General features: G+C 57.9%; 1 protein-coding gene across 1 annotated transcript; it reads left to right on the top strand.

The window, feature by feature from the left end:
* Window positions 1–25,607, top strand: CARD10 (caspase recruitment domain family member 10). The gene is made up of 21 exons (XM_082636037.1): window positions 1–88; window positions 260–511; window positions 1,375–1,512; window positions 2,997–3,322; window positions 7,185–7,376; window positions 8,324–8,479; window positions 9,222–9,347; window positions 10,468–10,659; window positions 11,830–11,964; window positions 12,310–12,425; window positions 13,216–13,244; window positions 13,694–13,817; window positions 19,212–19,371; window positions 19,810–19,918; window positions 20,574–20,817; window positions 20,981–21,050; window positions 22,083–22,185; window positions 23,352–23,510; window positions 23,604–23,719; window positions 24,199–24,311; window positions 24,562–25,607. The coding sequence occupies exons 2-21, from the start codon at window positions 277–279 to the stop codon at window positions 24,797–24,799; spliced, it is 3,081 nt and encodes a 1,026-aa protein (XP_082492163.1). The 5' UTR covers window positions 1–88; window positions 260–276; the 3' UTR covers window positions 24,800–25,607.
* Window positions 25,608–26,918: the final 1,311 nt, after the last annotated feature.

Genomic DNA, 26,918 nt, shown 5'->3' with positions numbered 1-26,918 from the left:
AGGGGCGCCGCGGACCCCGCCCCCCTGCGCCGGCGGAGCCGCCGCCAGAGCGCTGACCTGGGAGTCCGAGACGGCTCCGGCGTGCGGGGTGAGTCCCGGGGGCGCGGGGGCCGGGCACCCGCCGGGCGGACCGGGCGCGGGAGGGGGGGTTCCGGCGGCGACGGGCGGCTGGTCCTGCGGGCGACGCCCAGTGCTGGGATCGGTTGGCGCACCCCGCCCCCGGCGCCCGCGCTGACCCCCGCGCGCCTCTGGCCCGCAGACCCCGAAGACGCGGTCATGCCGAGCGGGGCCGAGGCAGGGGAGGCCGAGGAGGAGGCTGGGGCCGGCTCCGGGTCCGAGGCAGAGGAGGACGCGCTGTGGGAGCGGATCGAGGGCGTCCGGCACCGGCTGACGCGCGCCCTCAACCCGGCCAAGCTCACACCGTATCTGCGCCAATGCCGGGTCATCGACGAGCAGGACGAGGAGGAGGTGCTGAGCACCTACCGCTTCCCGTGCCGCGTCAACCGCACCGGTGAGCCGTGGGGGGCTCGGGGTCGGGCCTGAGCGGGCGGTGCCGGCCTTCCCTGGGGCCTTCTTCGGGACCGTCGGGCCAAGGGCTCCGATCCCCGATCCCCGGGGCCTCGGTCTCCACATCGGTAGAGTGGGATGGTTGGTGTGCCCACCATCCTCCCTTCTCCTGAACCACAGCGTGACCCAGCGTGTCCGCGGTGCCTAGACCGCGTCTGGATTTTTCTCCCATTTCCTGGGCCCCCCTTAGAGCAAGGGGTTGGCTGTAGTTGCCGGTGCAGGCTGGGCTTGGGACCTCCCGATCACAGCTGGTGGATTTGGCAGCTTTCCTGTGTCCTTTGATCTCATCGGTTCTCTCTGCTCCCCCCCCCGCCCCCCAATTCTGTGTGCTACACACTCCTGGGAGCGTTTTCCTCAAGTGCTCAAGACCCATCTCAGCTTTCTGAGGGTGGCTTCTTCCATAAGTTGTGCCTTTGAACAGAGCTGGCAAAGGGATGAGGGTCTAATGGTGGAATTTCAGGCGTTGGTCAACGAGAGAAATATTTTTCTTTGCGTTTGGGGATGGAGGGGGCTTCCCTGTGCCATTGAAAAGGCAGGCTGCGTTTGCTGGCCCTATATCTGTGGGGGCTGCAGGCAGCGGCTTGGGGTGACATGGAGGGGGTTGGGTCCTGGCTTTCCTGGCCGTGGCAGACGGGCTCTCCCCGCTGATGTGTTGAGTCAGGCCCCTGTGTGTGTCACCGGTTCAGAAATCTGGGGAACGTGGGCCCTGGAGTATGGCGGGGCGTGGGGAAGGGGGGAGAAAGCAACTAGGCACGGGGAGAAGCCCTCACCTTGACTCTTGGGCACCGCCCCCGCCCCACTTCTCAGGGCGCCTGATGGACATCTTGCGCTGCCGCGGGAAGAGGGGCTACGAGGCCTTCCTGGAAGCCCTGGAGTTCTACTACCCCGAGCACTTCACGCTGCTCACGGGCCAAGAACCTGCCCAGCGCTGCTCCATGATCCTCGGTGAGTGGGTCCGCAGTGGGTGCCAGCGCCTCGGACACCAGTGCAGAGGTTCCTTACCCCGTCCCTGTCAGGGAGGCACTCCCATTGTCGCTGTTGAACAGATAGGGAAACTGAGGCACAGAGAGAACTGTTCCGGTTTGCCCAAGGCCCTCCCCAGCAGGCTGAGTGTGGGGCTGCGATTCTAATGCAGTTATAGTCTAAGTTCAGAGCCCACACACTTAATGCAGCTCTTTCCCCCAAAGATGTGTCAGGCATGTACCAGTTTACAGTTTCTTCTGTAAAAAATTCAAACACTCCAGGAGACTTGAAAGTAAATAGGAAAGGTCTTTACTTATTCCTTCAGCTCTGCTCTGCTGGTATCAGTTTGGCGAGTTTCCTTTCTCTTTGCAGTTATACACACAGACACACACACGGAATCATCTTACATGTCTTGCTCTGTGTTTCACTTTTTCTCAGAACAACTAATTTTTGTGTTTCTTCCACATCTATTACACTTGTTTTAAATGACTGCATAGTGTTTATTAGTGACATGCCAGTCATTTAACCCATCCCCTGTTGATGGACATCTAGGTTGTTTCCAGTTTGCACCATTACAAACAATGCTGGGAACATCCTTCTAGGTGCATCTTTGTGCAAATGTGTGTCCCAGGAGGAGAGGTTCTGAGAAGTCAAATTTCTTAGAGAATGTGTATTTTAAAAGTTAAATCAGCATACATCCCTCCAGCAGTGTATGAGTGCCCATTTTGCTGTACCCTCATTCCTCCTGGGGATCATTTTAAAACATTTTGTGCAGTCAGATATGTGAAAAATAATGTTGTTGTTTTAAGTTTGTACTTTGTTGAGAGATGTTCACAGCTTACTAGTTAGTCAACCTTGGGCAAATGGCTTGACATTTCTGTGCCTCGGTTTTTCTGGCTTTAAAATGGGTACAATAAATAGTACCTATCTTAAGTGTTGTTGTGAAGATTAAATAAATTAATATATGTATGTAGGCCAAAGAATAAAGTCAATTGTTAGTGGTACTACTATTATTGTTATTGTTATTATTATTATTGCTAATGAGTTGGAACGTATTTTCCTGTGTATACCAGCCATTTTTGTTTTGGAATTTGCCTATTGATAGTTTTTGCCCACATTTTTATTTGGTTGTTTGCTTATTGATTTGTAAGAGCTTTTTATATGTTGTGGCTCTGAGTCGTTTGTTATATTTTCTCCCACTCTGTTGCTTGTCTTTTAACTTTGTTTCTTATATCTGTCATCGTTTAGAAATCTCTTATAGCTCTTTGATTTTGTGCCTTGTTTAGGAAGGCTTTCCCTGTCCCCAAATTGTAAAAATTGGTTCCAATATTTCCTTCTAGTTTTCTTCTGGTTTGGGTTTTTCTGTGAAGTCTGTCATCCCCTTGGATTTTATTTATTGACTTTTCAATTTTATAAAATCCCCTTGGATTTTATTTTATGTCTTTTCTCTCCCCTGCCCCTGGCAGATGAGGAGGGACCCGAGGGCCTGACCCAATTCCTGATGACAGAGGTGCGGCGGCTGAGGGAGGCTCGCAAGAGCCAGCTGCAGCGGGAGCAGCAGCTGCAGGCCCGGGGCCGGGTGCTGGAGGAAGAGCGGGCAGGGCTGGAGCAGCGGCTGCGGGAGCAACAGCAGGCTCAGGAGCGCTGCCAGCGGCTGCGGGAGGACTGGGAGGCGGGGAGCCTGGAGCTGCTGCGGCTTAAGGACGAGAACTACATGATTGCCATGCGCCTGGCACAGCTCAGTGAGGAGAAGAACTCGGCCGTGCTGCGCAGCCGGGACTTGCAGCTGGCGGTAGGCCCTGGGGAGATGGGGGGGGTGCCATGGGAAGGGGGCAGCTTTGCAAAAAATGACGGTCATATGGTAGACAGCCGGTGTTCCAAAGCCACCATCTGTCGCATATTGGACTGTGGGCAAGTCCCTTCCCTGCCCTGTGCCTCAGTTTTCTCATCTGTAACATGGGAGTGTTGATTTATTATGGGAGCATTTATTTCATTGAATTATGACTGTGGTTTCAACTGGGAGCGATTTTGCGCCCCACCCCCCGCAAGAAAAACCACATTTGGCCATGTCTGGAAACATTTTTGGTTGTCACAACCAGGAGTGTGCTGTTGACATCTAGTAGGTAGAGGCCCAGGATGCTGCTAATTATCCTAATTGCACAGGACGGCCCTCCACAACCAAGAATTGTCCAGTCCAAAATGTCAGCAAGTGCTGAGCCAGAGCAACCTTGGGTTACGAGGATTCCTTGAGTTTAAGTCACAGGATTTAAGACATGTACAGTGCCTGGTACAGAGTTATTGCTCAAAACCTGGATTTTCGTTAGCCATTGTTATTGATATCATTTTTAAGTGCTACTCGATGCCACACAGGTTACGTGCATCCTGTCATGTAATCTCACTAAGGCACCATGCACCAGGTTCTCATTTTGAAATACAGATACAGGTTTAGGATTGTAAAGGGATTTGCTCAAGGCTGCAAATTGGGAAATGGCACAGCCTGGGTTTGAACCAGGTCCACCTGGCTCCAGCGCTGGCCTCCGCCCCATGATGCTGTTCTGTTTGCTCCTGTCCAGGTGAAATCTCACCCAATTCTTTTCCATCAATGGGTGAGGCCATGCCTCTTACAGGCTGAGAAACTGAGCCTCTCTTTCTTAGTTCCTTACTGGGGCTTCGCATGGGATTTTACTGCAGCAGAGAGTTGTCCCAAGGACTTGACAATGCCCGCGGCACACAGTGGGCTCTCCCCAGTCATACCCAGAGAGATTCCACAGGGGGATTCTGACTGTGGGATTTGAAGCCCCCTGACCCCATGAGCCTCAGCTGTGGCTGGAGCACCCCAGGGGGTGACAGGTGCCCGTGGATGATGGGTGGCACGTGTGAGGCTGTCAGTGCGGGTGCACCGGTGCTCTGGAGCCTGCGGCTGTGCGTGCTGGGGGTTTGATGTCTGGGGAAATGAGTTCTGATTGGGGGTGTTGAGGCCGCGGGTGGACGGGCCCAGGCTGTCAGGCCTACTTTAGCCTCAGCTTCCTCATCCTTGAAGCGCAAGGTCATGGATGCGGATGACATCACAGCAAGGCAGCACCTCCTGTGCAGCAGGCATGGTCCTCTGGGCTTGCCGTCCATCAACTCCTTTAATTTCCCAGCAACTCCATTGGAATGGGGGCTGGGGGGGAACTGTTATTATCCCCATTTATGGATGAGGAAACTGAGGCACAGAGAGGTTGGTTGGAGTACTTTCCCAGGGTTCGAAGATTGAGCATTTCTGACTTTGCTCTGGGCACTGCTGGGAGTGGGGTGGGGTGGGGGCCGGTGGGGAGAGCCTGCTCCGCGATGGCCACCGGCGCCCCTGGGTGTTGGGAGGGGCTGTGGCCTGCACGGTTGGTCTCACCTTTGGGCTGTGTGTGATTGAGTTTGGTCCCCTTAGGTGGCAGATATGTGCATGTGACTGGGGTGGGGGATGCCCTGTGTGTGTGTGCCGCTGTCTGGAGTCTCCTGGGGTTGGGTAGGGGGATGTAGAAGAGGTGTCGGAGGTTCTCTGTGTGTCTGCGGTTCAGCTGTAGGTGCACACAGTATGGCCCTAGGGGTATGGCAATCTGCCAGTAGGCAGATAATAGTTGCTTTTTCCCAGTTTAGCAATGGAGGGTAAGGGATGAAATTCAATTAATAGATAAGCTTTTCTTATCTAGCTACCCTACATTTGCCTTAACTTACTGGAGCTTTTCGGCAACAAATTAACAAAGGCTTTGCCGATGGAAATGAACAGAGCAGCTGATGGTGCTTTTCTCGGCAGCTTGGGTTCCCTCACCCTGTGGACGGGTGTGTAGTGGCTGTGATTTAATACTGTGTTTTATAAGGTGCAAATGTAATGAGCTGTTATTTCTAAGCAACATAAACTTAAAGGAACGAACGCTATAAGTTTGTGCTAAGTGAGTTTGTACACCAGGATTAAATGCATCCGTATTTCTTGGTGTTCAGCGGAGACTCCCAGGTGCCCTGTCCCCTGAGCTCATCGGGGGAGCCTGCTGGCCGTGGGTTGGGCGGGAGGCCATGGTGTGTGGCTGCGGTTTGCTGGAGAGGGTGTGACCACATTTGCCCTTGTAACTAGCTGTCTTTCTCCTGCAGTTCACAAAGCGTGTTTTGTGAGGGGAAAGGAATGTGAGAGTCATGAATTTCTTTCTGAGTCCTCTGCGGAGGAGGAGTGGGCTGTTAATTCGTGGAACTGCCTGACCCAGCCTCCAGACCCTTGCGTGGGGGGGTGGGTAGGAGGGGGGTGCCATGCCAGGCTCTGGGGGTGTGGGGCTGCAAGTCCTTTCCAAGCGAGGCCAGGGCACTCCTAGGGCACCAGATATCAGCATGCCTGAGTATAGCCCCAGAGGTCATTGTGCCCTTTTTCCAACAGTGACTTCATTTTGTGGCCTGCCACCTGCTTCTCCTCTTGTCACTGTCTAGCCACCACAGGTCTATCCACCTGGACCTGCTGGACACCAGACCCTGCATGAATTTGGAAAATCACTCTGACTGAGTGCATTCATAATCCAGCAAACTGGCCATGCATATCTGCTGTCTGCCAGGCAGCCACCACCCAGCCGCCCACCCAGCACCCTTGGCCAGTTTCTGGCTGCCCACACTGAACTGGTGACAGTTGGGGTCCTAGGATTTTATTTAAAGCTGTAAAGATAGCCACTGTCACACCCTCACAGCTCCATAGTTTAAAGGATTCCGTCCACCTGCTGTCTTGTTTGATTCCTGCAATGACTTTGGGAGGCAGGTGGTGCAGCAGGGGGATTGAATGGGCCCATTTTACTGATGGGGAAACTGAGGCTCAGAGGAGGTAAGTGACTTGCTCAGGATGACAGAGGGTAAAATGGTACAATTGAAATATGGATCGCGGACTTGGAATTCATGTTGGGGTGAACCAACCTCATAATCTTCCCAAGTGGAGGCTCTGGTAGGAATATCTTTAAGGGAGGGTGAGACTCACATGTGTTCCGTGAGTGTATGTTGAGTGGGGAGGCTGGATGAGAGGGGGACATCCTGGCTCCTGGGCTGGGTGAAACCCTCAGAATCCTCCTCCTCCTTCTTCCCCCCACAAGGAGATGAGGAGATTGAAGCACAGAGAGGGGCTGTGACTTGCCCAAGGCCACACTGAGTTAGAGGCCGAGCTGGCCCAGCCCTTGGGTCCTCCTAAGGCTCAGCGGCCATGGCTCACGGGCCCAGCCGCTCAGCGGCATGTGGGATCTTCCCAGACTGGGGCTCGAACCCGTATCCCCTGCATTGGCAGGCGGACTCTCAACCACTGCGCCACCAGGGAAGCCCGGTCCTCCTATTCTTGATGCAGCCCTCCTTCCCCTCCGTTATGCTGGTCCTGTGCTCAGTGTCAGGAGTGTGGGACAGAAGAGCGTGTTATGATACGGCCCCTCCACCCACAAGTCCTTGAGGCAGATTCCCCTGGGCGGGTGGCTTGGCCTTGCTGCCTCCCTTCCTTCCTCATTGTATTTGTCCAGCCTGTCCCTTCTTCCTAGACACGTCTGGGGAGGACACCTGCTTGGGCCCCTCTGGGAATCTGGGAGGCACCCAGGAGTGTGGGACAGGACCTCTCCTCTCTGGCCTGGCTGGTGCTCCCTCCTTGAGCTGACCCCTGTCCTGGGCCCCAGGTGGACCAGCTGAAGCTCAAGGTGAGCCGGCTGGAAGAAGAGTGCACACTGCTGCGAAGGGCCAGGGGGCCACTCCCTGGGGCTGAGGAGAAGGAGAAAGAGCCCGACAGCGCGGACCTGGTTTCCGAGCTGCGCGCGGAGAACCAGCGGCTGGCGGCATCGCTGCAGGAGCTGCAGGAGGGCCTGCAGCAGGTATGAGAGGCAGAGGGGGGCAGTGAAGGGGGGTGGGGGGAGGCCAGACCCTCCCACTGCTCACTCGTCCCCCTGAGGCCTGGAGAACGAGGATTCTAGATCCGGGGATCTGAGATCTGGACGGAATCCTGGCTGGCCCCTTGTCTTAAGCTCTGAGTGGAGGGCCTTCCGTACTCAGCTTGTGCTGGGTGTTGAGTCTGGGGTCTGCGGGGGGTGGGGGTCGGGTGGGGCAGGAAGCCTCTAAACTCCCTGAAACTGTGTACCCGATTTTGTGTGTGAGCATTTTTCCGGGGAGAGGGCCTCAGCTTTCCTTGGATTTGTAGAGGAGTCTGACCCTGGAAAGGTTGAGACCCCTGGGTGGCCCTGGAGCTTGCTCAGTGTCCTGTGGCAGGTCGGTGGCAGTGGGGGCCTGCCACCTGGCCACTGCTCCTCATAGGAAGTGGGGGAGGGAGCCGGGGCTCTGGTGTATTTCACAGGGTTGGGCGTGCCGGCTGGGGTGTGGGTCTGTGGGCTGGATCTTAAGCCTTCGGTCTACCTCCCTGGGCCAGGCTCAGACCCTGTGAAGACCCATTGTCGGGGCGGGGGGGGATAGGCCTTGGAAATACCACCCGTCTGCTGTCCTGGGTGGCAGGTAGGGCCCAGAGCAAGAGAGAACAGGCCTGGTTCTTGTTGAAGAATATGGTCCTGGTCCAACTTGTCTGAGCACGCCCTCATCCACTTACCTCATCTGTACCCCCAGATGCTCCCTGGAGGGTGGGCAGGGCTGTTGGCGCCACATACACTCTACAGAGGGGGAAGCCGAGGTCCAGAGAGGTCAAGGCCCTTGGCCAAGGTGGCAGAGCTAGTAGGGTGGGGCTGAGGGCTGAGGGCTGTTTGTCCCCCTTACCCCACACTCAGGGTGGGCCCTGAGCCAGGGGCTAAGGCAGCCCTGAACTCTGACCCCACAGGAGGCAAGCCGGCCAGGGGCCCCAGGCTCAGAGCGCATCCTCCTAGACATCCTGGAGCATGACTGGCGAGAGGCGCAGGACAGCAGGCAGGAGCTGTGCCAGAAGCTGCACACCGTGCAGGGGGAGCTGCAGTGGGCCGAGGAGCTGCGGGACAAGGTAGTGTCCACATCTCCCCCCTCCCCTCGCACCTGCCTTGCCCCCACCTGCCTTCTTTTTTTTTTTTTAACATCTTTATTGGTGTGTAATTGCTTTACAATGGTGTGTTAGTTTCTGCTTTATAACAAAGTGAATCAGTTATACATATACATATATCCCCATATCTCTTCCCTCTGGCGTCTCCCTCCCTCCCACCCTCCCACCTGCCTTCTTGCTAACAGCCTGGGGAGGGCATCACCAGTTTACTTCAGCCAGCCTTCCCCCAGCATCCGCTGTACGCCAAGTCCTGTGCCAAGAGCTGTGCATTCATTTGCTCTCAAATATGTATTGAGATCGATCGGTGAATGGAACAAAGGTCCCTGCTCCTGGGGAGGGAAGATTCTAGCAGGGGAGACAAACAGGACACCATACACGTAATCCGCAGTCCGTTACCTCATGTCACAGAGGGCAATGAGTGCTGTGAAACAAGTAGAGCGGGGTAAGGAGGCAGATTGCACTTGAAATGGGGAGGCCCAGGTTGGCTGGGACGGGGTTGTTATCCCCATTTTACAGAGCAGGCAGCTGAGGCCCAGTGAGGTGATGTCAGTCAGTGGCCCAGGCACCCAGCTGGGGAGGTGGGCACTCATTATTGAGGCTCAGGCCTCTCTCCCTGGACCTGCTGGACACCAGCTGGTCAGCTGCCCCTGTCCCCAGCCCTGGGGTATGGCCTGGGCGTGTCCCACCCCGCTCCACCTGCCCACAGTACCTGCAGGAGATGGAGGACCTGCGGCTGAAGCACCGTACGCTGCAGAAGGACTGTGACCTGTATAAGCACCGCATGGCCACCATCCTGGCCCAGCTGGAGGAGATCGAGAAGGAGCGGGACCAGGTGAGCCCGGCCTGCTGTGTGCCCGGCCCTGGTTTTCGTCCAGGGGAAGATGACGAGAGGCAGACAGGACTGGAATTGTAGACAGAGATGAACAGTGCACTTATCAGTTTAGGAGGGGGCAAGTAGGCCAGGAGAAACAGACAGGGGACCTGAGATGTGCCAGCCCACCCCCTCAACACACCTGCCTCACTGGGCTCTTGTGACAGGTACGAAAGTTGGTCCTGTGGCCCTTGCATCTGAATCCCTTGTTCTCCCTGCCTCAAGGGCAAGGCCTACACAGGGGGAGGTACTTACAGATATTTGCTGGTGAAGAAATCCTCAAAAGTTCTGGCTCCCAGGCCCTGGGTACCATAGCCCTCATCTCCTGAGGCCATAGGGTAGGCTGAGGACCTCGGGCCAGTTCCTCTGGGCCCGCAGCCCTCCTTGCGTGAGGTTCCCCATGCAGCGGGAAGGGCAGGAGGTTTTGTCCTTGGACCACGTTTGAATCCCACTAGAGGAGTTGAAGTGTACACGTGAGAATGGGCCTCAGGATCCCCTGGAGGGCCTGGTGAAAACACAGATTTGAGGCTTCGTCCCTAGACATTCTGATTCATGTGGTCTGGGGTGGGCTCAGGAATGTGCGCTTCACCTGCCTGCTCCCAGCCTGTGGGTCTCTGGCCCCAGCTCCCTCTGAGACAATGGGTAGCAGGTCCTGGCCTTGGGCCTACCTCTCAGGGACCCTGGTCTTCACTGTGGGGAAAAGCACTTTGGGTGCACTGGGCTGGATTTGAACCCTGAAGGCTGGGAATAAAGACCCCTGCACCCAGTGGGTCCCACAGAAGAGTTTTAAGTTGTTTTGGGAAAACAGTACGAGCCTGGACTCTGCAACTCTGTTCCTGCTGGCTTGGTGTCCATGTCTGTAAAATGAGAATAGTGAGAATCTCTAAGTCGGAGAGTTAGTGTGAAGATTAAATGAGCTGATATTTAACACAGAGGGCCTGGCTCACAGGAAGTCCTTAATAAACGTTAGCTGCTGTTCCTGTTGCCACCCCTGCATCTGAGAGGTCAGCGGCCAGGACAGCTGAGCCGATGTGGCTCCTTTAGCTGCTGGCCCAACACCCTCCCCGCCCTCTCTCACCAGGCCATCCAGAGCCGAGACCGGATCCAGCTGCAGTACTCACAGAGCCTCATTGAGAAGGACCAGTACCGGAAGCAGGTCCGGGGCCTGGAGGCCGAGCGGGATGAGCTGCTGACTGCGCTCACCAGCCTGGAGGGTGCCAAGGCCCTGCTGGAGGTGCAGCTGCAGCGGTTCCACGGTGGCCCCTACCTCAAGGTGAGCAGGGTCAGGAATCCAAGCTGGAGCTCTTGGCCAGGGTGGGACCTGGTGGGAGAACTCAGCCGGGGGTGGGGACATGGGGGACCCATTGGGAGTCCTCAGCTGGGCCTGGGAAGATGCAGGTTCTGGGAGGAAATACATGGGTCTTGGCTGGAGCCCTCACCCAAGGTCAAGAACGTGCCAGTCTTGGAGGGCCCTGTTGGCCAAGGTGGACAAAATGTAGCTCGGGTAGTTGTGGGTTGGTGTATCAGGGAAAAGACAGGAGCATGGGAGTCTCTGAGTTTCTGGGGCTGCACCTGGGGCACAAAAAATAGTTTGAAGCCTGGCTTAGCATATACTCGGAGAAGCCCGGCTGCCCGAGGGCCCATGAGCGTCTTAGAATGCAAAATGTGGGCCCTAGAAGTCCCTCAGAGACCAGCTAGTCCAGTTCCCTCATTGCATAGGGCCCAGAGAGGGTCAGAGGCTTGCCCGAGATCACACAGCCAGCCAACAGTGGAGCTGAGCCCCCAGATCCCTTATAAACCAGACACTGGCTCTCAGATCTCTGCCTGGAACTCTGCCTTTTCCTATCTTGGGTTTGCTTAAAGATGATCAATTGAGTTTAATGCTTGAAGAAGTAGAACAAAGGAAGCGTGAATCTGTGATTTCTGACTTTTAAAAATCCTCAGTGGCTTTTAGGTAAAGGCAAAACCCCTTACCATGCCCTAGAGGCCCTACAGGGTGCCCCCCCCCCCCCCCCGCCACCAGCCTGGTTCTCTCGGTCTCAGCCTTTTAATTCCTGGAATGTGTCACAGTGCTGCCTCAGGGCCTTTGCACATATTGTTCCATCTGCCTAGACCATCCGCCCCAACTTTCATCCTTGAGTTCTCAGTTCCAACCACACTTTCTCTGGAAAGCACTCTGATGCCCTTGGCTGGGTGGGGCTTTTGAGTGCCTTCCCCACCCTGGGTACCTTCCTGCCTGGCCCTCCTGGCCGCTGAGCCTTATTTCCTTCATCTATCTGCTTGTTTATAGCTTATCTCCTCCGCTAGGGTGTGAGCTCCACAAGGGCAGAGATCCAGCTCTCCTTCCCCACCACATCCCTGTTCCCAGCAGGTGTTGAGAAAATGGCAGGGGCTGGCCCTGGCCCAGGGCTGCTGAACTCTCCCCACCCCCTTCCTCTCCCAGGCCTGCGCCTCTTCCCATTCCCTGTGCTCCAACCTCAGCAGCACCTGGAGCCTGAGCGAGTTCCCCTCCCCGCTGGGAGGCCCTGAAACAGCTGGGGAAGCGGCTGTCACGGGGGGATCTGAGCCCCACACCTCGGTAAGACACCTGCCTTAGCCCGGACGTGGCGGGTACGGATGGCCATCGTAGAATTACTGACAGGTAGAGTACTCTCCAGTTTGCTGACAGTTCGGTTTCACGTGAGAGGAAATCGAGGCCCACGAAGACCAAATGCCTTGTTTAAGCTCACGCAGAGCCAGCTCAGTGCTGAGCCTGGGCCTGGGCACCGGGAGACTTGGGGAGCCACTCACATGCCCATAACCTTGCAGAGCCTACCCCTCGGCTCTGGGCCCTAGTTCCCATCTGTGAAATGGGCACAAACTAGGTACGATGAGTTGTGGGCAGGTCCTGTGGGGGTGACCAGGCCCTGCTGTGGCTTTGCAGGAGGAGGCCACGGACAGCGAGAAGGAAATCAACCGGCTCTCCATCCTACCCTTCCCCCCCAGCGCCGGCTCCATCCTCCGCCGGCAGCGGGAGGAGGACCCCGCACCCCCTAAGAGGTAAACAGCTTCCTCCCAGAATCCCTGATGCCAGAGTCAGGTCCAGACTGTCACCTCCCTTTACTGCCCTTAAATGGCTGGAGCTCTGGAAACCCAGGTTGCAGGAGTCATAGGCATGAGTGAGGTCAGGGGTTAAGACAAGGTCAAAGGGCAGAGTGGGCTCAGTCCCTGCTGAGCACCTTGACATGAGGGTCACTGGAGGTCAAGCCTCAAAGATCCTTAATCCAGGGGGAAGCCTGGGTGGTTCAGGGCTAGGAGACATGGAGGAAGTTCCCAGGGGTCAGGGACCTCAAGCAAGAAAGGCCCCAGATTCAAGCAGCAGCAGAAAATGGGGGCCAGAAAAACTGAGCCGTTATCACTGATGGCAAGACCAAGGGCAGGAGACGCCTCCTGGCATGTGTCCCCGTCATGGGCTTGATCCGATGGATGAACTTGCCATGACAGGTGTGTGATGGGGAGGTCATGGTCTAGTGTTGGAGGGAGGCAGACCCCAGAGTCACGAATGACAAAGGTAGAAAGTGAGGCTGAGATGAGGCGTGAGAGGTCAGGGCAGCCTTCCGGGAGGGGGTGGCATTAAAGGACAGGCTAGGGCATTCTAGGTGGAAGAACGGGGCAGAGGTCAGGATGTTAGCTTCTTGTCCTGTGTGTTTAGGGGACTGGGTGGCACGAGCGCACCGTGCCTGAGACCCCTCCCGGGGTCTAGCCTGCACGTGCTTGGGGGGTGCAGGACATTTGGAGGCACAGGAGCACTGTGCTCAGTGCGGGCCCCTCTCACCCTCTCTCTGCCCAGGTCCTTTAGCAGCATGTCGGACATCACAGGTAAAGGCCTGGGGACTCCGTGGGGAGGGCTCATCTGGGTGCCCACCTGAGGGCTATGCTGCCTGCTCTGCCCTTGGCCTGCGTCCCCCTCCCTGAGGCTTTGCTGTCCTCTGGCCGGGCAGGGAGGCTCTGCTTGGGAGGCCCTGGGGGAGTTGCTTCCCACCTCTCACCCCGAGCTCACCCTGGTCCTCTCTCCTGGTCTCGGCTGTGCTCTATGGGGCTCCTCAATTCCGGCCCGTCCTCCATCCTCTTCTGCGAAACTGAAGGGTCACCCTGGCCAGCCCAGGCCCAGCCCTGAGCCCTGTGAGTCCAACGTGTTCCAGAGGCCTCAAACCTGCCAAGTCCCCAGGCCTCTGGGCCATGGGCCATCCCAGGGCTTGAGGGGCTCAACCCCGGGCCCTACCCCAGTGCTCAGTCTGGCGCCCCTAAACCTCACTCCTCCTCCCCAGGGAGTGTGACGCTTAAGCCCTGGTCCCCTGGTCTCTCCTCGTCCTCGTCCTCCGACAGCGTGTGGCCTTTGGGAAAGCCGGAGGGCCTTCTGGCCCGAGGCTGTGGCCTGGATCTCCTCAACAGGTACTGCAGCTGCCTGGGGGGGTGTGGAGCTGGGGGGCTGGTTCGGGTTCCCGGCGAGAGGGGAGCAGGGGTGAGGTGGGAGGGAGCAGCAGCGAAGCCTTCGCCTCACGGCTGTCAGACCATTAAGGTCTTTAGACAGAGTCACACGTTGGATTCATGTGCTGTCACCACTGCTTATCGTCTGGGAGACTTGGGCTGGTCACTTCACCTCCCTGGGCCTCAGTTTCCTCACTGGCTAAAGGGCCATAGTGATGTCTTCCACAGGTGGTGTTTGGAGGTTTAGGACTCGTGGCAGTAAAGCACCCCACTTCGCCAGGCAGGTGGTGGGTAGATGGTAGCTGTTACTTGTGCTGCTTGCCTGTCCTCCTGGCTTGGGGTTCCCAGCAGGACTGAGCCTCCCAGCAAACTTCACGCTGAGGGTGGGGTGGGGCCCCTGCAGCTGGGCTGGCCCCAGGCCCACAACTGGAGTCATAAATCGCCTCGGCTCAGAGCACGCTGCAGACCATGTGCTCTGTCCGTTTTGGTGGATGCGTGGTCTCCCTGCTCAAGACTGTCCGTGATCTCAGGAGGACAGGAGATGGAGGAGGCCGGTCTGAGAATGTGGCCTTTGAACTCAGGAGCAGGCATGGGGGGCCTCTGGGTGACGTGGAAGAAGAGAGAACAGAATCTGTCCAGGGATGGACCTGGAGTTTGGTGGTGACTAGAGTGTGAGGGTGGGGGAGGGGAAAGGCGAAAGGCTAGGGCAGGCTTTGTGAGTCAGGATGGGGAAGTGTGGATTTTGGCTTCTGCACCCTGGGAGACCTGGTGGTGGTTGGGGGAGCTTAGCTATTACTAAATGCAGGGCCGGCTCCTGGCTGCCTTACAGCATTCCCTCTGTCCTGGGAGGCAGGCATTATTATGATTACCCCTGTTTTGTAGAGGAGGAAACCGAGGCTCAGAGAGGTTAACTGACTTGCCTGAGGTCACACAGCTGGGACGTGCCAGGGCCAAGGTGCAGAGTGACCTGATCAGATTTGCGTTTTGGAGGGGGCATAGGAAGCGCTGGTGTCAGAGCTGGAATGCGGGGATGCTGGTCACAGAGTGCAGGTCACACAAGAAATCAGGGCACAGCAGAGCCAGGGGCCTCCTGCCTCCTGGAAGCAGCTTGGCCAGGCCCCTGCCCCCACTCTCACCCTCCGGCACAGGGCCCAGTGCGACATTGTTTCTCACTGTGCAGGACGTGCTTCTGGGGGAAGGGGCGGAGGCGCCTCCCTTCCTGCCTGCCTCGGCCCTTCCTCCCTTCCTCTCCTCAGGCCTGCAGCAGGGGTCCTGGCTGCTGTCCAGGGGGCGCTGGGATGCAGCAGAGGGAGCTGGAGGTTCTGGCCCAGCCCCCATCTGGGCCCCATGATCACGTGGGGCCACCTCTGCTGCCCACGAAGTTCCTGGGGAGGAGGGAGATGGGGGAAGAATGAAGACTGAGGTGGACTGGGAGAGAAAGGGGTGGACCGATGGGAGGTCAGGGACTCGAGTGCCCTAACGGGGCTGGCGAGTGCTGTTTGCATGTGTCCTGGGCTGGGGCAGGGTTACAGCTCAGAGCACAGGGGGAAGAACAGACTTGGGAGCCAGCTGAAGTCCGGGCTCTGTCACTCGCTACTGTGGGGCCTTGGGCAAGTCATTTAATTTCTCAGTGCCTCAGTTTCCTGCTCTGTAGAATGGGTTCACAATAGTGCCTGTCCCCTGGAGTCACTGTTGGGGGTTCCGGTACTCCTACTAGAGCGCTTAGTACAGTGCCTGGCTCGCGGTGAGCGGGAAGCTAGCTCTTAGCTATTATTATTGGTGCTGTTGTGGCTTAATCCTCAGGGTAGCCCTGCAAGCCCCATTATACAGATGAGGAAAATGAGGCTTAGAGTCAGGAATGTGTCCTATGGCCACTTGGTGGTGGAGCTGGGGATTCTATTGTCCCTTCCGCCCGTCGAAGCTACTTTAACCTCGTGCCTGTGTTGAGTGCCCACTGTGCTCTGGGCATTTCAGCCCTCTGCTCTCACCTGCCCCTCTTGGCTCCCAGGGCCTTGGGGCAGGGCAGGATGGGGGACATGGATGGACAGGCAGAAAAAGAGTGAAAGTGAGGTGCTGAATGGGGCGGGCACTGGGAGAGTACTGGGGTGCTGTCTCCCGGGCAGGGCCACCCCTGTCCACACTTGTCATGTAGACATAGGGTCTCCAGCACTGGCCGACCTTGCACAGGGAGGGTTTGGATAGGTCATCACCTGACTCCACCACCCACCACGTGTGTAACCCTTGTCAAGTTATAACTTCCCCAGGGCCTCAGTTTCCCTCTTCTCTAATGTAGGGGGAATAACAGGCGGCTCCTGAAGGGTTGTCGGGAGGATTCAGTGAGGCAATCTGTGTGACATGCTTAAGTGTCAACTTCAAAGGTCCCTGGCCTGCCTAGGGATCTTCCCACAGTGCCCTGGGGTGGGGCAACACTCATCCAGCCCACTTAGCCCATCACTGCTCAGGGCTGGCAGAGTGAAGGACTTGGCCCCATTCCCCTGTGACCCAACTCCTGACCTGACACTGGGGAAGTGTCCTGGGACCCCATCCTTTCCACCCCCCACAGGCAGGGTTGGGGTCAATCAGAGTGTGCTGCCCGAGACCCAGGAGTCCTGAGAGGCTGGAGCAGGCAGCCCCTGCCCCCTACGCATTCCTTTCTCTTCTGAACCCGCTTGTCTGCTGAGGCCTGGGGCTGAGGGACCTGGCCTGGACCCTGCCCCCATTGAACCGCCAGGTAGTAGCCTGGGGCTGTGGAGGCTCAGAGAAGTCACTTGGTCCCTTGGGGAGGTGGGCAAGGGCGTCCTGAAGGAGGAGATGCCTGAGCTGGGTCTCAGAGCAGCAGGAATTGGCAAGAAAAGCCTGAAAACCTGGGGTGGCTGAGAAATTGCCCTGATCCTGGAATTACAGGGAGGGGAGGGGGCGTGCTTAGGCAGGGGTGGGTGGTGAGCAGGTCGGTCCTGGAGGGCCTGGATGCAGGCTGCCCGCTGGGCCCTCGACTGGGGAAGCTGTGATGGTCAGTCGTCTGTGGGTTTGAAATGGGTGGGGAAATGGGGCCACAGAGAGGTGACTAGTCCTGAATCACACCTGATGACAGTGAATGTCTATTATTGAGCACTTAGATTCACTGGGCACTGTTCCAACAACGTCCCATTTTTTTAAAAAGTAATTTTATTTTATTGATTGATTGATTGGCTGCGTTGGGTCTTTGTTGCTGTGCACGGGCTTTCTCTAGTTGTGACGAGTGGGGGCTACTCTTTGTTGCGGTGCGCGGACTTCTCATTGTGGTGGCTTCTCTTGTTGCGGAACACGGGCTCTAGGCACACGGTCTCAGTAGTTGTGGCTCGTGGTCTCAGTAGTTGTGGCTTGCAGGCTCTAGAGCACAGGCTCAGTAGTTGTGGTGCGCAGGCTTAGTTGCTCCGCGGCATGTGGGATCTCCCCAGACCAAGGATCAAACCTGTGTCCCCTGCACTGGCAGGCGGATTCTTAATCACTGCGCCACCGGGGAAATCCCATGTCCCATGTTTCAACTCACTGAGTTGTACAATGAGGTAGGTAGATGCAGGTGGGACCACTGAGAAGGAGGCAAGCAGCCTGGCCGCCTGGCCCCAGAGTTCCTGCTGGCGCCCTCCACGCCACTTTTCTCAAACTGTTCTGACCACAGCCCTCCACGCGAGAAACCCAGTACATGTGCCTGAAACAAAAGGGTTACAGGAAGATAGTTGGATTTACTTGAAGGGAGGCAGGCTTATGTTTTCTATTCCATTCCATTAAAAAACAGTGCTGGTCATGACCCAGTGAATTTCACAACCCATTTAGTTGGAAGGCCCTGCAGCCCTCTGGTTTCCACCTCTACCTGCATTTTCTCTATATTTGACCCTCACACCCACAGTGGGAGACGGGTGCCATCATCGTTCTTGCTTTAGGGAGGTGGGGACAGAATCAAGTGGCCAGCTCGCTTGTCCAAGGCTAGGGCACAGCTAATGCTGGGGTTGGAGCTGGACCGTGTGGCTTCAGCCATCGGGCCATTGCGCAGCATAGCCAGGCCTGGCCTCAGGCCTCCTGTCTCTGCCAAGGCCTTTCTGTGCCACACTGATGTGGCCAGGACAGTCCTGGGGCTGAAGGAGCCTGTAAAGGCAGCCCTGATGCCTCTAGCATCCATGTCTAGCCCCAGCCCCTGGCGCCTGGCTCTCTGTTTTGACGGAGGGGGCAGGAGCCAAGTCGGACTCCCCAGGGCCAGGGTTCCGCCCCTTCATGGGTGCTGATTGGGTTAAGGTCTTTGCAGCTTTGCCCACCCCAGGCTGGCAGCAGGGGGCAGTGTGGCCCTGTGGCTGCAGCTGCCAGGGTGGGTGGGGAGGCGAGTGAACGCCTGGGCTCTTCCTGGGCCCCCTCTCCAGCTGGGGCACACCCATGGACCCTGGTCTCTCTTCTTCCCCAGAACCGTGGGGGCCCATGGAGAGACTTGTGGTCAGTTGTCACTTAGTCTGGCCACAGGGCCTCACCACCTCTCATCCAGGGACAGGCAGAGCCCTGCCATGATGGGGGTTTGGTGACTCTTTGTCCTGTCAGTGGTACCCACTTCCCATGAGAGGAAGGCCAGGCGCCTTCATTCCGAGCCCTCCATAGGCTGGCTCCAGCTTGCCTGTTCTGGAAGTTAATTAGGGCAAGGGGCTTAGCATGGTTTCTGGCACATGGGAAGCACCCAGGGTTTCCTGCTACTATTATTATTGTTGTTATTAAGTTCTTCCACGCTGTGTCCTGTATCCTGCCCTCCACACCTTTGCCCATGCCAGCTCTTCAGCCTGGAACCGTGTACTCTCTGTCGAGTCCCGAAGTGCTTCTATTTTTCACCATGATGTATGTAGCCCAGCTGCTGCTTCCTCTGGGAAGCCCCTCCCCTTTGTGCTCCCACTGCCAGCAGTAACCATCTCTGATCTGTTGTGATCTAAAGGTGACCTCCCGCCCTAGACTATGAGCATAACAAGCTTATATTAGTCATCTGCTATGTGCCAGACACTGTGTTTGGTGGTAGGGATCTGGAGCTGAACATGACGGCAGGCTTATTCTCAGGGCGTTCTTTCTGAGCGAGGAAACAAATGGGAAGATACAAAAACGCGGGGCTTCAGCAGGAAGCTCCGCCTCACCATGTGCAGGGGTTTGGGAGGGAGAGGTCGCTTTTGACCTGAGCTTTGAAGGACGAGCAGAATTTGCCAGGCAGAGAAGAAGGGGGAGGGCATTCCCTGCAGGTGCAGTGGCCCGGGGTGGGAGTCATGGCATCCTTGGGGAATCACTATGGTTCTCCAAGAATGTTGAACTGAATCAAAATACTGAACGCTAATTCCCATCTCCTTTCTCTCTTCTCAGGTCTCTGGCCATCCGAGTGTCTGGCTGGAGCCCCCCGGGGGGGCCTGAGCCCCAGGACAAGGGCTTAGACGGCCTGTCATTCCTCGGGGACAGCTGGTCTGGGGCTGTCGTTCGGAGGGTGCTCTCTGGGCCAGGATCGGCCAGGGTGGAACCAAGGGAGGTGAGGCCCCGCCCCTCTGAGCTGGGGGAGGAGTCAGTGCTTTAGTTGGGGACGGATGCCCTCTGATTGGTGGATCTAGGTCACTGGGCGGAGTTTCTTCGGATTGGCCGAAGCTGAGGCGGGCTCAGTGATCAGCGGCTGGTTGCCCCGCCTCAGCCAGCATCAAATGAAATCTGATTGGGCAGGGGCTGGGAGGTGGGGCAGACTGACTGAACCTGGACAGATCCCCACCCTTACACATGGGAAAGACCAGACTGAGCCGGGCTGGGTGGGGAGGCCAGTTGCCAAGAGCAGTGTCTGACTGGGCACCACACTGTGAGCTGGGGGCAGCTGAATTTTGAGACATGGTCACCCCCACACCCGATGTCCTCCAGCCCCAGGGCTGTCTCCGGAAGCCCTGGGAAGCTCAGTTCCCTCCCTGCCTGGGTTTTCTCCCAGCCAAGGGCAGAGGCTGCTGGCTTGGAGCGGGCAGGCCTGGAAGGCGAGGCCCAGCAGAGAACCTTGCCCTGGAACCAGACATCCACACTCCCTCTGATGGACTTCAAGGGTAAATCTGGCCTGGGGGGAGGGACTGAGGACTCGGGAGTCCTAGAAGGTCAGGACTGAGGGCCCAAGAGAAGGCTCATCTGGTCCATAGTGTGGGTGGGACAGCCAAGGCCTGAGAGGGGGATGCTCCGCCTCCTGACCCCTGGCAGTTCCCTTCCCTCCCGCACCGCTGCCTTCTTGCCGGTTGCTCTTGTGCCCTTCCTCTGTCTTGTCCTCAGTAAACAGCTTACAGTGAAAGGAGCACTGGATAGGAGTCCAGAGACCTGGGTTCGGGTCCTGGTTCTGTCCCGAGTGGGCTTGGTGGCTTTGGGCCGGCCCCCACCCTCTCTGGGCCTTGGACTCTCACTTTAAGAAGGGGAAGGTGGGGACTTCCCTGGTGGGCCAGTTGCTGGGACTCCTCGCTCCCAATGCAGCGGGCCCGGATTCGATTGCTGCTCGGGGAGCTGGATCTGCGTGCCACAACTAAAGATGCCGCATGCCGCAACTAAGACGTGGCGCAGCCGAATAAATGAATAAATATTAAAAAAAAAGAAGGGGAAGGTGGGGTCCTGGCCGCTCAGGCATCGAGAGGGCCACATCTGTGGCCTCTCTGAGGCTGATGCCTGACTTTCCCCTCTCCTTGTCCTCCTTGCTGCCCACTGCCTGTCCATGCCCAGCCTGCCAGTCCTTCCATGAGGCCCTAGACGCCTGGGTGAAGAGGCCGGGGGCCGAGCCCTTCTACATTCGAGCCAACCTCCCCCTGCCTGAGCGGACCGACCCCCATGCCCTGTGCGTGAAAGCCCAGGAGATCCTGCGGCTGTTGGACCCGGCATACAAGCGGCGGCAGGAGTGGTTCTGCACGCGGGTTGACCCCCTCACGCTGCGGGACCTGGACCGGGGCACTGTGCCCAATTATCAGAGGTGACACTGCCAGCAGCCTTGGGAGCTGGGACTGGGATGGGGGACTCTTTCTCCCTCCTTCAGTCCCTCACCATCCTCTGGGACAGGATTGGGGGGCTGGAGGAGAGAAGGTGAGGGGCTCCCCTTCTCCCTACAAACGCATGACACGACCCCCCCTGCACAGAGCCCAGCAGCTCCTAGAAGTTCAGGAGAAATGCCTGCCCTCCAGCCGACACCGGGGGCCCCGCAGTAATGTAAGCAGGGTTGGGGGGGCAGGACGAGGGCCTGGGGAAGGGGTACTGAGGGGGGCCCCAAAAGGGAGAGGACAGGCTCCATTATCCGGGAGCCGGGGGAGGAGACCCCAACCACGCTTGGCTGCTCATCTTCTTGGTGAGCTCCTTGGTTGCTTCTCCACCCAGACTTGGTTGATCCTCTCCGATGTGTCCAGCAAAGAGAACAACAGGGCTCCTGTCTGGGTAGTTGAGAGGGGGAGGTGAGATAGTGTGCCCGCTGCCCAGGAGCACGCGTGGCACGTGGTGAGCACTTAACGGAACAACAGGCACACCCCCTTCTCTAATCCCTGGACCAGGGCTGGGCTGGGTGACGGCCCCCACTGTGCGCCTGGGCTGAGTGAGGCTCAGAGAGGTTAAAGCGGTCTCAAGAGCCCGCAGTGCTAGAGAGAAGGTGGAGAGCCTGGGCTCTGGAGCCAGGCCACCCAGATCTGCATCCCTGCTCTGCTTCTTCTCAGCCTGTGACCTTGGACAACCACGGGACGCTCCCTTGAGGCTCTGTTTCCTCATCTGTAAAATGGGGGGATTACGCTGCCTGCCTCTTGGGTTCATGCACGTGGGATCTGGTTAGTGTCTGTCACATTGTAGGCTTTCAACACCTGTCAGCCGTGGGTATAATTAGTGCTGTTGATACTGGCTTCTGTAATCTTCCTACCCAGGGTCACATTGCTCATTCATTGGAAGAGACCCCAGAGTTTGTCTCTCATGTCTTATTCTGGACGTCGGTTTCTCAATCTCTAAAGCGGGGGCAGACCTAAGGCTCCTCTAGCTCTAACTGGGTCTGACAGTCTTGCTTCCCTTGGTCCCTAGTGATGGTTGCCCTTCCCTGCCTCGGGGGCTGTGCTGGGCCGGGTAGGGGCAGGGGAAAGCCTGGTGGGGAGGGGGCTCTTGTGCTGACCCATGAGCCTGGACAGTAGTGGCAGCGGGGCCCTCTCTCCCTGAGGGTGGGATGGAGCTGAGCTCTCAGGTGCCCCTCTTTCCCTGCCCGTTCCCCAGCTGAAGAAGCGAGCCCTGGACCAGCTGCGGCTGGTGAAGCCCAAGCATGTGGGGAGTCCTGCTGGGGACTCCCCGGAGCAGCTGCTGCTGGAGCCCTGCTCAGGTGCGTGCACAGGTGTGAAGGTGCAGCCTGCGCTGCTCACGGGGTCCAAGAGTGTGCACCTCTGGGTGTCCTTGGCCTTGGTGGTCCCTTTGGCCTGGAAGGGCCTGGGTTCCGGTGGGGGGCAGGGCCCATGCCAGGGGCCTGGTGCGAGATGGGCCACCAGGGTAGAGGGCGCTGTCTATGTCTAGGTGTGATTGTGGGTCTGGGTGAGTTTAGGGCACGCATGAGCACAGGCCTCTCCTTATCTGGCAAAGCATGCGTAGCTGTGTTTCTTGCCTGTGTGTGGTGGCAGGTGCCATGACGACCCCAGAGGGAGTTTCTGGAGGCAGGAGGGTGAGGCCTTGGGCCAGAGAAGGGAAGAGGGGCTGGAGGAGCCCAGATGAGGGAATAGCAATTCTGAGGGGCAAGGAGGAGAGGGTGGTTAGGGAAGACTTCCTGGAAGGGAGGTTGTTTGAACTGGGGCCTTCACGGATGAAGAGGAGTTTGTGCCAGGCAGAAGGCACAGCTTGTGTGAAGGCTCAGAGGCATGGCTGCATGTACTGTGTTTGGAGGACACTGAGTACAGCAAGTGCATAACTCTGTCATGTGTGTGGCAATGAAGAGGAGAGAGGGGAGGGGGAGGGGGAGGAGGGTCCCCGCCCACCTGGGGACCTGGGAAAGCATGACCTGGGCTCTGAAAGGAGAGTTAACTGGGCCACCCCAGGGCATGCAAAGGCCCTGTGACTAGAGCTGCTGAGCTGTGAGGCAGGAATGGAGTCTGTTGTGAGGGAGCACGTGGCTCGCTGCTTCTCCAGGCTCCGGCAGGGCTGGCTCACCCACGTGGAGGATGTGGCTTTCTTTCTGAGAGTTGTGGGGAGTCACTGGTGCGTTGAAAGCAGGGGAGTTACAGGATCTGACCTCAGTTTTAAAGCGTCCCTGCAGCTGCTGAGAGGATAATGGCCTGTAGGGGGCAAGGGTGAGGCAGGGGATGGGGTGGAGCCTCCTGCGAGGGTCCCAGGTCCCAGCGAGGGCGGGGGCAGCTCTGCTGTGTGTAGGAGGAGCAGCAGGACTTAGGAAGGGAAAAAAGTTAGGGGCCTTGAGAGTATCAAGGGGACTGGCTACCCCAGGAAAGAGGAGCTGGGGCCCTGCCTGCACCCCCATCTCTTCACACCCCCTTCCCTGCCCAGAGCCAGAGCGGAGCCTCAAACCCTATAGCCTGGTACGGCCCCTGCTGGTGTCTGCCCTGCGGCCCGTGGTGCTCTTGCCTGAATGCCTGGCGCCCCGGCTCATCCGCAACCTCCTAGACCTGCCCAGTTCCCGGCTGGACTTCCAAGTGTGCCCAGCAGGTGAGCCTGCGTGCCTGGAGAGGGGAGGGCTGGGTGGCACCCTGGGGCAGCCAGGCCCACTGGCCCTTCGTTCCTGCCTGTCACTGCCTGCAGAAAGCCTCTCTGGGGAGGAACAGTGCACATCGTCAGCGCCCGGAGCCCCCAAGGCCCGACCTGCCACCCCTGGGCTGGGCAGCAGGATCCGTGCCATCCAGGAGTCTGTCGGGAAGGTAGGTGCTTGGGGTGGGGCAGGGGGGTGCCCTCTGGGCCCAAGAGCAGAGCCTGAGTGCACGCCTGTGCCGCTCAGTTGCAGAGTGACCCTGGGCAAGTCCCTTTCCTTCCGTGGGCCTGTTTCCTCACCTGTGAGATGGGTGGCCTGGGGCAGTTGACCTCATGTGGGTCACCCTGGAGAATTTGGCTGATACATCTCACCTGTTTGTCTTTGCCTTCAAACTTGCCTCTTCCCTGAGAGCTGGAGCTGCTGGGGTCAGCTCCATCCTACAGAGAGGGAGGCTGAGGTCCAGTGGGGGGAAGTGACTTATTTCCCTGGGTCTTGGCCCTTCCCCTCCAGTTCTTTCCTTGTTGCCAAGGTCCCCCTGGATGCAGAAGCAGGACCGTGTAGGGGGCTGTGTTGTGGGGCCCATTCAGGGGGCAGGGAGCTTAGGGTTTCTGGCCTGAGAGTAAAATGTAGCCTTGACCCCCTGAGAAGAAACACTGCCTGTTGGAGCTGGGTGCTCGGGGCGTGCGGGAGCTGGTCCGGAACGAGATCTACCCCATCGTCATCCACGTGGAGGTGACTGAGAAGAATGTCCGGGAAGTCAGGTGAGATGGGCCGGGAGGATGGGGAGGACCCCAGTGCTTCCTCCTCTTTGGGTGCCTGTGTCTCTGTCTCTGTCCTTCTCTCTCCGTCTCTTCCTCTTCTCCATCTCTTTGTTTGCCTTCTGTCTCTCTTTCTGTCTCCCGCTCTCCGTCCTCTCTCTCTGACTCTCCTTAGTCTGTCCCTCTCTCTCAGTCTCAGTGTCCATCTTTATCCCCCACTCTGACCACCGCCCACCTTCCTGTCTCTCGGCAGGGGTCTGCTGGGCCGGCCGGGCTGGCGGGACTCAGAGCTGCTGCGGCAATGCCGAGGCTCGGAGCAGGTGCTCTGGGGGCTGCCCTGCTCCTGGGTGCAGGTGGCGGCCCACGAGTGGGGCCACTCAGAGGAGCTGGCCAAGGTGGTGCGTGGCCGCATCCTGCAGGAGCAGGCCCGCCTCGTGTGGGTGGAGCGCGGCAGCGGCAGAGGCGGCAGCAGCAGCAGCAGCGAGGCCTGAGGAGTCCCCTCCGACGCCTGTGCCTTCCTCACGCACTTCAGAAACGGCCCCCAGCGGGGACCCTGGTGTGTGCAGTGGAGCTGGGTCCTCCCCACCCTGAGCCTCCCTAGACCCTGAGACGCTCGACGTGGGGCCCTTGGCTCTGGGCTCCGGGCTCTCTCACCCGGAGGAGCCCCCGGGGCAGAGCTCCCTCCCATCCCTGTACTTGCTGCTCTGGGCCTTCCCGTGGCCCCATGTCTCCATGGACCCATCTCGTGGGTCTCATGCACACATCTGTGTCCTCTCCCTCGTCGCTCGCCTTGGAGCATCTGCATTCTCACCCCTGTGCACTGGTTTGCACACCCAAGTTCCCAGGGTGCCGGCTCGCGTCTGCCCCTCCCCCTGGCACACGAGGTCTCCGGGCTCCACAGCCTCTTCTGCTCACAGGAGCCCTGAGCCTGTCATGCGTGGTGCCCACCCGTCCAGCTCATATCTCTTGTGTATACCTCCACGGGGGCATTGTGGCTTCCCGGGTCCAGTGTCACCTGTGCCCCTCGTGTCTTCCGGTCACACGTGTGTCCGTGGTTCTCCCCTGTGTAAATATCATGCCCCCACCCCCGTGACCCTTGGGCGCTGACCCGCGTGTGTTCCTGGTGAGCACACCCAGGACCATGTTCTCACGGCGCCTGTGCCCTGCCCTGCCCCACCTCTCGGAGGGACGGCCGGGGAGGGGGCCGGCTGCCCCGTTAACAGAATGTACAGCTCGTAGATTTTTAACGGGCCTTTTTCACTTAGAAGCTGCACGTTATGGAGCATTAAACAGTTTGTCATAGAAGCTGGTGGCCTTTTGCTTGCTTGCATCCCTGGCCCGGGGCCCCCTTTCCATCCCCCCACTTGTTGCCACCACAAGCTCAGGTTGATACCACCTTTCAGGTTCCCACTGTCCCGCGGGGAGGGTCACATTTCACTCCTGACTCATCCCGGAGCTGCCTGCCATCTGCGCTGGCATCACCTTACCTTCCCCGGAATGACTGGAGGAGGGCCCCACAGATGGGCCACCCCTGCGCTCGGATCTGCTCGTGTCTGATCATCAAAGGAGTGTCCCCTGGAGTGGGGATGCCAAGCCAGCAGGGTGTGGTCTAAGGCTAAGGGGCCCAGCTGCTGAATCCAGGGGACTAAGGGCCAACCCTCAGTGTATTACCAGGTCCCCTCAGTGTATTACCAGGTCCCTGAAACTGCTTCACTGGACAGGATGGTCACCTCCAGTGGGAGAAATCTAGGTGGCCTTGCTACAGGAGGTGCTGCTTGAGCTTGCATTGTGGGATTCCTTTCTTCAGGAAGCAGTTAGTGGACTTACATACCTATATGTTCTTGGTCCTCCTATGACTGTCCTCAGTCACAGTGATAAATTTGGACAGACTCCTAGGAGGTTTTGGGGGAATGGCTATACTAGGTGGAGGGAACCCCAAGAGCAAAGGCTCAGAGGCAGAAAATGGGTTGAGATTGGCCACCTGGGGAGTGGTAGGAAATGAGGCTGAGAAGTCCAAGTCCAGGGGTCGGGGGCTGCTTAAATTTGAGGTCTGGCTCAGACACCATCTCCGCAAAGCCTGCCTGATTCTCCCAGCCCTTGGGAATTCTCCTGGACCATGCCATGCTCTGCTTTGTGGCAGGATGGTGGGTCTCTGTGGGTGGCTCTGGGCTCCCTGGCCATGGAGACTGGGTCATGCTCATTTGGGTAAACAAATCTCCCCACTTCCTTGCTGTATGCCTGGCCTAGTGCTTGGTCTATGGACATATGAGTCTGGGTGAAGATGCAGGAGCCCAGTAGCTGGTCCCATCTTAGGTGCCCTTTCCATGGGGGTGGAGAAGCCCACCAATCCTTTAATCTTCACCAAGTCTTATTTTTGTCCCCATCTGACAAATGAAAGTGAAGTTCAGAGAGGTGAAGTAACTTGCCCAGAGTCACACAGCTAGGGAGTGCCCCAATCAGGATTTGAACCCTGGTTTGTGTGGCATGAAGCACGGGATCATCCCTTGGTGATGCCATCCTGAGAAGACAGACTGTGAAGGGGCCTGGCACGGGGCTGGCCCATAGAATGGTGACTCAAAAGGGTTGCTTTTCCTTTCCTCTCCCTTTATG

The sequence above is a fragment of the Mesoplodon mirus genome (genome assembly GCF_964341445.2).
Source record: "Mesoplodon mirus genome assembly, chromosome: 11".
Classification (NCBI taxonomy): domain Eukaryota; kingdom Metazoa; phylum Chordata; class Mammalia; order Artiodactyla; family Ziphiidae; genus Mesoplodon; species Mesoplodon mirus.
The sequence above is the reverse complement of the archived record's forward strand: the minus strand, read 5'-3'. Positions and strand labels throughout refer to the sequence as shown.